General features: G+C 36.1%; 1 protein-coding gene across 2 annotated transcripts; it reads left to right on the top strand.

Annotated features, from left to right (window-relative positions):
- The first annotated feature begins 6,792 nt into the window (after window positions 1-6,792).
- On the top strand, window positions 6,793-10,344 carry LOC142553597 (uncharacterized). 2 transcript variants are annotated; one of them, XM_075663959.1, is made up of 10 exons: window positions 6,793-7,014; window positions 7,282-7,526; window positions 7,736-7,940; window positions 8,016-8,106; window positions 8,183-8,328; window positions 8,426-8,669; window positions 8,765-8,869; window positions 8,968-9,150; window positions 9,239-9,440; window positions 9,683-10,344. In XM_075663959.1, exons 2-10 carry the CDS (start codon window positions 7,304-7,306, stop codon window positions 10,177-10,179), a joined length of 1,896 nt encoding a protein of 631 aa, XP_075520074.1. In that variant the 5' UTR covers window positions 6,793-7,014; window positions 7,282-7,303; the 3' UTR covers window positions 10,180-10,344. The 2 variants fall into 2 exon arrangements, with proteins under 2 accessions (XP_075520074.1, XP_075520075.1); XM_075663960.1 differs by lacking the exon at window positions 6,793-7,014 and having other exon boundaries at window positions 7,324-7,526; window positions 7,655-7,940.
- Window positions 10,345-10,482: the final 138 nt, after the last annotated feature.

The raw sequence follows: 10,482 nt of genomic DNA, 5'->3' as shown, positions 1-10,482 counted from the left end.
AAAAAAAAAAAAAAAACACCGACTGCATAACATATAGTATATATTTTTAAAAAATAAAATAAATGTTAACATCAATGCATATTAATTAAGAAAATGATAGATAATAAACACCGTCAGATATCTATGTTTAAGTTTTTAATTCAAAGGCTGCCTATATTTATTTTAGTTAATTTTTTTTATTTGTTACAATATTCGCAATTGTGTGTGTGTGTGTGTGTGTGTATATATATATATATGTTATTTATAGTTTTATTTTTGTACTTACAACATAATCACTAATTCTAAAAATTATGTAGCCTATTTAAATTTTCTGTAAGTTTGTGCATACTTACAAAAACATAAGAAAGCTCAAATAGAAAATATAAAATCAATTAGTGTTATATTAAACCTAATAAACAAATATATACAAATTAATATCGATCAAATTAAAAATATAAAATTCTCTAATATCATTATATGATATGATAGGTCTCCTATGAGACGGTCTCACAGATATTTATCAGCGAGACGGATCAACACGATCCATGTCTATAATGAAAAGTAATATTTTGATATAAAAATTAATATTTTTTATAAGTCGGATCGTGTTAAAATTTGTTTCACGAAATTGATCCGTGAGACAGTTTCATAAAAGTTTTTATGATTATATCAATACCCAAATTGGTATGCCCGTGTCTACTAATGAAAAATATGATAACGTAGAAACCAAATCATACAATTCTAAAAAAAAAACAGTCTGTCCAGACATCATTTCATTTATTTATATGTGTTGCGCCTAAAAAATAATCCAAAATCCCACAAAAGCTTGGAAGCACATAAGCAAATGCCCGACGTATGAAAGCACAAGAGAGTTGCAGTTGGACCAGGAAAAGCACGACGCGACGAGTCAAAGCCATTACCCAACATGGAAGATCATGGAAAGATCGTGGAATACAGCTTAAACTAACATGCGGAATGTGACAAAAAGCAAGGAAAAGAATCAGAAGAGGGATCATCAAATCAACACAACAAGCTACAACAAAACTCTGCAGAATTCTATGTCAATTTTATGTATGTTTATTTCAACTTCTAGTTCCAGTAGCAAAGTTTTATAAATATTCCATATGTTCATCAATCTTCCTTGAAAAAATGTTGATCAAGTTCATAGCAATATAATTAGATGATGTTGTTAATGAATTCCTCATGTAATTTCATCATATTGCTCATTTTACGTTTTCGTTTTTGGAGTCATTTCGAAGGAGTAATAATGTATGATCAAATCGAGATCCACAACGTTTGATTAAAGAAGTCAGATTATTTCACAAATTTGACATGATCACGTGCCTGGCACGCCCTGCAATTTTCGTGAGAAACAAATTGACACGCCTGGTAGGACCCAATACCTCAAAAGCATGCTGAGAAGAATGAAGGAATTCCTCCATCACAGGGGAAAGATCATCGCTCACAGGAAGAAGAAACTAATGTAGATGGAAGAACAGTTGAAAGACTTGTACACCAGTTCGAAAAAGAGACTATGAAGGAAAGAGTTGTCGTTTCTAGTGGCAATGGGGCTTCAACAAACTTTATGTTGACCATGGAGAGAAATTTCCGCAGTGATGTCAAAGAAAGGACCAAAACTTTCGCTACTTTCATGATGGAATTTGTGGCATAAGTAAAGAAATAGAGAAAGTCTGCAAAAGACGAGATTATTACACCAGCAAATGATAAACTTCAAGAAACTGACACTAAACTGTTCAAAAATCAATGCAAGGGATCGGAAATTTCTCAAGCAGGTGCAAATCGCCGCTTGGGACAAGCGCTGATTCCTGAATCTGCCGAAGATATACTCCTCCGCACAAAAGGGACGAGGAGTTGGGGTTGAAATACCAGAATTGCAGTAACAATAAACAAGTGGCTGATAATATATTTTCCGTGACGTCTCTTAACTTGCATCCGAGGATGTATGGTGATGGGGGAATGCGCGGGTATTCAGTACCGGATTCGGGGAATAACACTCAGAGGGCAATCTATCCCCCACACCAGTTACAACAAACTCCAGTTTTGGATTTTGAGACGGTACGTGATGTTATTCAAGAGTTGTATGGCCCAAGAGTGATGCCAATAAACCGACAAGAGTTTCAAAAACCATATCCTGACATTGTTGATCGTGACAACACTCATCCACGAGGGCATCACATTCCAGACTTCACATTATACTCTGGAGAAAATGAACAATCTAGCATAGAACATGTAGCGAGGTTTACAATCCAATGTGGGGAGTTAGAAAATTTGGAAATTTTTTATGGTTGTTCCCCAATTCTTTGACTAACACTGCTTTCAATTGGTATGCGACGCTACCTCAAAATTCTATTATGACTTCGCATGATATGGAACATCAATTCCATACACAATTCTTCAGAACAATACCTGAGATTAGTATATCAGAATTGTCCAGGATTGTCCAAAAATCAAGAGAATCCAATAATGATTTCATTTGTAAATTTAAGAAAGTGAGAAGTAGATTCCGAATGTTCCTTCCTGAATCAGAATATGTGAGGATGACACAGCGAGGCTTGATTTTGAACTTAGAAAGAAGTTCCAAGGGATGGAATTCCATGATTTTTATGAGCTTGCTGTCAAAGTATCAGAATATGAGGAATTATTGTGGGAGAAGAGTCATAAAAAAATTTACAGTAGGCTCTTACTTCTAAAAAGTTGAGGAAGTCGCCTTGGCAGAAGTGGCAAATTCCGAATCATGCACTGTCCCTTTCTTGAAATGCAGGAGTGAAGAAATATCAAAAAAAAAAAAACATTCCTCTAGTACAAACACCATATATTTTCGATGCATCAAAGACGGAAGAAATCTTTGATCACTTGGTGAAGAAAAAGTTTATAATGTTCCCCCAGGTCTAAGCTATCCACCAGAGATGAGAAGAAGGGAAGATATTATTATAAGTATCACAATTCCTTCAACCATAATATTAATGCTTGTTGGGCTTTCAAAAATGTCTTGCAAGAAAGAATTAACAAGGGAATCCTGAAATTTCCCGAGAAAAAAGAAACAATGATAGTGGATGAAGATCGTTTCCCCCGGTAGCCAATGTGAATGTGAGCAATACTGACTTGCGTTTCTTAATCAATGAGAGAAGAAAGAATGGAGGTGAGGACGTGTCCATTAGGCCAGGAGTTACTATAAAGAAGTGCTGGGTGCCTCGTCAAATGATATTTGAGGTTAAGGAGAAAAAAACAGAAACTTTTCATGACAAAGACCGCTATTACAGTGGGGTTGATAGGAATTATAGTGGGAGGAATATAAGGTATGATAGGGAATCCATTCAAACCAATATTTTGAAGGATTGTGTTGGTGTTCTTGTTGATGAAGAGAAAAGAGTGTTGATGAAGAGACATACAAATGAGATGACTAAACATATCAAACCACTCTATATCACAGTGCATTGATAAGTGAAATTTTTGCACTTAAATTATCCTCATAATGCATATAGATTGTTAGTTTTCTTGGGCATAATTATGCGGTATTGTTAATTTTGATGTACTTGCAGGAATATAGGGAAAGCTACTACATGGGCATAAAAAGGATCGAAAACGATGCTTAGAAGAAAATGGTGAAAATGGCCCTGTATTGAAGACAACAAGACCCGCGCATATGCGCGAATCAAAGGTGCGCATATGCGCGAAAGATACACCGAAGACATAGCAAACCAGAAAGACTCGCGCATATGCGCTGGATATGCGCGCAAGAAGAAATTCCAGACGCACAAGACAGAGAGTCTCGCGCATATGCACGGAACTTGGGCGCGCTTATGCGCGAGAGAAGAAGCTCAGCACAGAAAGAGGCGCGCATATGCGCCGGTCTAGGTCGCGCATATGCGCACGACGCTAACTTCAGAGTTAAATAGGTTTCAATGTGGGCTTTGGAGAGGGTTCTGAAAATTGTGACACAGCCGACATATCATAGAGCGAAAGGAAAAAAGCGAGAGCCAACGACGGAGCGCGAAGAACGGAGTATAAAGACGCTGAATCCGGACACGGAGACACACTTTCATCTCTCTTCAACACGTTTCTAATTCGGTTATTTACTTTTACGTTTTAATGATTACAAACAGGTTTTGTTGTGATCTAGATTTGAGCATGAACTAATTTTATTTTCTAGAGATTGACGTAGTCCTGGTTGAACCCATGTTATTGACGTTTGAATTTTCATTGAATTAATTTATCGTATTTATTTGTGATTTCTTGTCTTTAATACTTTTGGATTACTCGCCATAATTCGACTGATCTAATAATTGAGATCTAACACTCGAAAGAGAGGATTGAGATTAGGACATGGGAAATCACATCGTCAGATGTTTATAACGTGCAAAAGACGTATAACTTTGGCGAATTCATAAGAGAACCTTGTTTACATTTATTACGTGTTACATGATTTTGAATAGGCATATTAAAACCGATAATATGTAATATAGTTTTATTTATCACTTGAAAAAGGGAATAGAAAATATTGTGAGTTCTTGGTTAATAAATATGGTGCAAATTAATAATTTGTTATACGATTTTAATATAGCATAGGGGAGACTCGACGAAATCATATATCTAGATTGCTTTACTCACCGAATCTCGACTGTGTGCCTAAGATTTACATAATTCGTTATTTTATCTGAATTGATTTTAAACCAACTCTTTGATTTTTCTAAATAAAGTTGAACTATGTCAATTATGGTACTTAATATACAATTCTAAATAATTACTCTTCGTGGGATCGATATCTGTACTCATACCAGTACTAAAACTTGACACCGTACACTTGCGGTAGTGAAAATACGCAACATGCATGTTGATGGAAAGCCGGTGTCTAAGGTACTGATAGATAATGAGTTTGCTGTCAATATTTTACTATACAGAATGCTTCAGAATTTTTGGGGAAGAATGTGGAAGACTTGATTCCTACCGAAATCTCTGTGGCAGCTTTTACTGCGGAATCTACAAAAACTTTGGGAGTGTTTCCAGCAAATGTTACTGTAGGGTCTCGATCCTCGCTGCAGCTTTTTTCATGGTCAATTATAGTGCTAGTTTCCATGCTTTGTTAGGGAGGGTTTGGATTCACACAAATCATTGTGTACCATCATCCATGCACCATTTACTATTAATGTAGAAAAGGGATGAGGTGGAAGTGGTACAGGCTGATTCACAGCTGTATCAATCTAATTCCAATGCCGTGGAAGCTAGATATTATGATGAAGCTTTTGGTCCAATTCAGTTTCGTAACTACAAAGTGCATGGACAACCAGGAGCAGTGTACATGGACACTCGAAAGGTTAAAGAAGCAGTTGAGTAGGTTCTCAAACCTACTGCCATAGTCTCTACTAGACCCATGGTCCGACCTATTATCGATGAGGTCGATAACTAAGTTCACTAAAGAAGATATGGAAGTCGCTGCAACTTCCGAGTGGAGAGCCAAAATGCAGCAGCTAGTGAACAAAGTTTAGTCTCAGGAGTTGTGGGATACCGATGGAGCCGAAGTAATATTCGAGGAAGAAGAGTTAGAAATTGAGGATTTAATCTTAGCTCCGCCTCAAATAAAATATTGACAGCCAGAGACAAATGGTTCATAAAGATGGAATATATGAGAAGTAATGTACAAAATAGGCTAGATGACCACTTTAGTTAGTTTTGTCATATTGACTCATAAGAATTTTCTGTAAATATGTGAGGAATAGACTTTTAAGTCATTCTTTGTTGAAGTTGTTTGTAAATATTGATGAAGCATTTATGAATAAATAAAAATACTTGCTCATGGAGTCCGCTGTAGTTAATAAATTTTTGGTAAAATCATTTTTTTTATATGATATTATTAAGAACCATCTATATCATATTGTTATATTTAATTCTTCAAATTTTAAAATAAAATAAACACAATTACGTTGGTGCATGCAACTTGGTCTATCATCAACTCAAAACAAAACAAAACTTGTACTTCATCATAAATATCCATTTTTTTAAAAAAAAATATCATAAAAGTTTGTGTTATTATATGTTTTTTTTTTAAATTTTTTATAATTATATATGTTATTTATATAATGAGTGACATCAATTCAATTATCAATAAATATGGATATTCGTATCATACCTCTCTTTCATAATGATTAAATAAATTGAATGTCTTATCTATACAAATTTTTTTTTCCGAAAAACTTATATATTTTGATTATGTTATCCATTAATTCACGATTTTAATTCTATAACTAGCACTTGTTTATTAAATATTAGTCACTTATCACGAATATACTGACATGACATGTGCGTTTGTCGATATTTTTCGATATGAAATTAAGATTTGCGTGAAAAATGATTAAAATTGAAAAAAATGCAAGTTAATAGACTAAAATCGTGAGATGATCGATAACATCAAAACCGAAAAATATTTGGCCTGACCTAAAATATAATTTTTTAAAAAAAATTATAAAATAAAAAATTAAGGAACAATATCATCACCACAGAACAATCACCTGTCGACTCATTATTCTATTATTATTATTATGTTTATCTTCTCTATGAATGATTTAGTAATGAAGAACACGCAAACAAAACTTAATTTATTCACGTTTTTGATGTTAGAATTTTCTCAATACAACCGCCGCACATGGGGAAGAAGTTGGCTATTAAATAAAAAATAATTAATAACACAATTTCACTTCAACTTGTAACATTGAGTTCACAGCGAATAGATAAACTGATAAAGTAACCACGTCGTCAAGTTGGAATCGGATAACAAGTTGGATATATTTTAATGCCATTTTTTCAATTTGTCAAACCAATTTGGCAATCCCACCAATTTATAATATAATATTAAATATTAGGAAAGAAATCACGTAAAATTGTCTCTCTCGACTATATAAAGCCATGGTGTGGGCGAGAGTTTTGGAGCAGAAGTTGAGAATCTATTTCCCACCGAAAAGATTTTATAACGCATTGAGTCAATCTTTTTGGATTCTTGGAGTTTTTTTTTTTAACTGGGAAGTAAGTTTCTTGATCTTGAATTGATAAAGTTTTAAGTTTTTGATTTCTCACGTGAATCTATTTCATGATTCAAGATAAGGAGAAGTAATGGAAGATCATATTTTCACGATTCATTTCTTGTGTTTAATAGTAATTACATGCAAATTTGATACATTTGGCGTTAATGGGGGAGTAATAAATGCGTTGTAGGATTGATTCAAAGCATCTATAGAAGATAAATGGGAAGATGGAAGGTTAACTTAAAAATAGATTTTAACGTGGTTACAGGACGGTTATACGGGTGGTCGGAATGGGGAGGCTTACGGTGCACTTGGCGGCGGCGCTGGTGGTGCTCAGCCTTTGGGCTGGTTTTATTGAGGCGGAGTACTTGAAATACAAAGACCCGAAACAGCCACTGAATGTAAGAATCAATGATCTGATGAAGAGAATGACCCTTGAAGAAAAGATCGGACAGATGACACAGATTGAGCGCAACGTTGCAACTGCAGATAACATCAAGCAATACTTCATTGGTAAGCGTCGGGTGTTCATTGTTTCGTTGAATTTCTTATGGGCATCAATCGTTTAATTTGGCTTGTTATATTCGAAAATTTGACATTGCACACGTCAAGATTTGTAAAAAGTGTTTTTTTCGTTTCAGAGCAGGAATTCCTTTTGAATGGATTTCTTGATAAAACGAACTAATATGGTGGATTGAATTGGGAAAAAAAACAATGATCAGGTAGCGTTCTCAGCGGGGGAGGGAGTGCACCGGCGCCAAGGGCTTCAGCCGAGGCTTGGGTGAATATGGTGAATGAATTTCAAAAGGGTGCTCTTTCGACCCGTCTGGGGATTCCCATGATATATGGGATTGATGCTGTTCATGGACAAAATAATGTCTATGGTGCCACCATTTTCCCCCACAATGTCGGTCTTGGAGTTACCAGGCAAGGAGTCAATGTTTTTTGATTCATAAAATTCCTTGTTTAAGCAGGGAACTGATATTGAGGAAACATCAACAGGGATCCTGAGCTTGTTAAGAAGATAGGTGCTGCAACAGCTCTCGAAGTCAGAGCCACTGGAATTCCTTATGCTTTTTCTCCTTGTATCGCGGTAAAATCATGTTAATGTTTTCCATAGATTTGGTTCTAATCTACGTTTCGCTGATTCATTAATCCTGTCTGTGCAGGTCTGCAGGGATCCAAGATGGGGACGATGTTACGAGAGCTATAGTGAAGATCATAACATTGTTCGAGCTATGACCGAGATCATACCTGGTTTACAAGGAGATACTCCGTCAAATTATCCAAACAAATTTCCATTTGTTGATGGAAGGTACATTATAAACTATCTGAAAACTTTTGATCTGATCTGGGATTTCAATATCTTACTGATTTATGGCTGTTTGTTCATATATAAAATATAATAACAGCAAAAAAGTTGCAGCTTGTGCAAAGCACTTTGTGGGAGACGGTGGAACGAATAATGGTATCAATGAGAACAACACAATCATAGACTGGAATGGGATGTTGAACATCCACATGCCGGCTTATCTTGACTCGATTAAAAAGGGCGTAGCTACGGTCATGGTGTCGTATTCGAGCTGGAATGGGATTAAGATGCATGCCAACAAGGATCTCATAACAGGATACCTTAAGAATACACTCAAATTCAAAGTAAAAATATATATGCTGCTAAAAATTGTTGATTTACTTGAAAAAATAGCTTGGAGAAATAAAAGCGTGACCGTCTTTTCTTGGTTGAATTTCAGGGATTTGTCATATCAGATATGTGGGGTATTGATCGTATAACGACCCCGGAGCGTGCTAACTATACGTACTCTGTCCAAGCCGGTATACTTGCTGGACTAGACATGGTAAACGAAAACGCATATTTATTGTTGTTGAGTTAATCTAAATGAGGTTTGGTAGATCGAAAGATTTTCTTGATTACGGTTCTCCTGTTTGATGATAGGTTATGGTCCCAACGGAGTTTATAGAGTTCATTGACGATTTAACCTTACTTGTGAAGAAGAATGTGATTCCTATGAGCAGAATTGATGATGCTGTGAGGAGGATTTTGAGAGTCAAATTTGTGATGGGGCTATTTGAGAATCCAATGGCTGATCTTAGCTTGGCTCATCATCTTGGAAGCCAGGTCCATTCTTACAGCAACTTATGAGTGATGGAATTAACATTGCATACTTTGTTTTTTACCCAGTAACTTTCTTCTGCTGCTAAAACAGGAGCACAGAGAATTGGCTAGAGAAGCAGTGAGGAAATCACTAGTACTTTTGAAGAATGGTAAAAGTGCCGATGAGCCTTTACTTCCTCTTCCAAAGAGATCAGAAAAGATACTTGTCGCTGGAACTCACGCAGATGACATAGGCAACCAGTGCGGGGGATGGACTATAGAATGGGGCGGACAAACCGGAAACATCACCATTGGTACTAGCGTTTTCATTTATTCGCGTTATAATACCAAACATTCATCGTTCGACGAAAAAATTTCAGCTGACGGCATGCAAATCTTTTTATACTGCGTAATACTCCAAATGTCACATTTTAATCAGGATTTCTAGCCAATTAAATTTTTTGAACCATACAACAATCTAAATATCTTGTTCGTGCAGACAAAGTTCTAGTCAAATACTAATCCTAGAACGATGTGTTTCACCCTTTTTTCATAGGCACCACATTCTTGACTGCTGTAAGAAACACAGTTGATCCCCTCACAGAAGTCGTCTACAGCGAGAATCCTAGTGCCGAATACGTAAACTCCAACAACTTCTCATACGCCATTGTAGTCGTAGGTGAGCTCCCTTACGTAGAAACATCTGGTGACAGCGAAACTCTGACCATATTGGAGCCTGGTTACTCGACGATCTCAAATGTATGTGGAGCCACAAAATGTGTGGTAATCATCTTTTCAGGACGCCCCATTGTAATTGAGCCTTACCTCGAAAAGATGGATGCACTAGTTGCTGCTTGGCTTCCAGGCACAGAAGGCCAAGGCATTACTGATGTTCTGTTTGGTGACTATGGTTTTACCGGAAAACTTGCGCGAACTTGGTTCAGGACAGTCGACCAGCTCCCGATGAACTTCGGCGATCCACATTATGATCCCTTATTTTCATTTGGATACGGCCTTACAACCATGCCTAGGGTGCTAAAAGCATCACAGTAGTTAAAGAAATTATATGAATTTTCTTCAGTGTTGGTGATATCACTTGATCATCCATTTGAACAAGTTATAGTCCAGATTATTCTTTGTAATGGATGGGTGTAGAAATCTTTGTGGACAATCTCACGCATTCGAAATATATTTTATATTTTACATTTATTACATTAACTCATGTTCCATGATACAAATTAAACTTTTTTTTTATATCCTAATTAATGTGGTGGAGAAGACTCGAACTTAAGTTAATATAAGGAGAATTCCGGTGAGACCATTGGGCCAAGCCCTCGATCTCAAACTTCTTCTTTT

The sequence above is a fragment of the Primulina tabacum genome, chromosome 8, assembly GCF_025594145.1.
Source record: "Primulina tabacum isolate GXHZ01 chromosome 8, ASM2559414v2, whole genome shotgun sequence".
Classification (NCBI taxonomy): Eukaryota; Viridiplantae; Streptophyta; class Magnoliopsida; order Lamiales; family Gesneriaceae; genus Primulina; species Primulina tabacum.
Note: the sequence above shows the minus strand (reverse complement) of the source record. Positions and strands in the feature narration are given on the sequence as shown.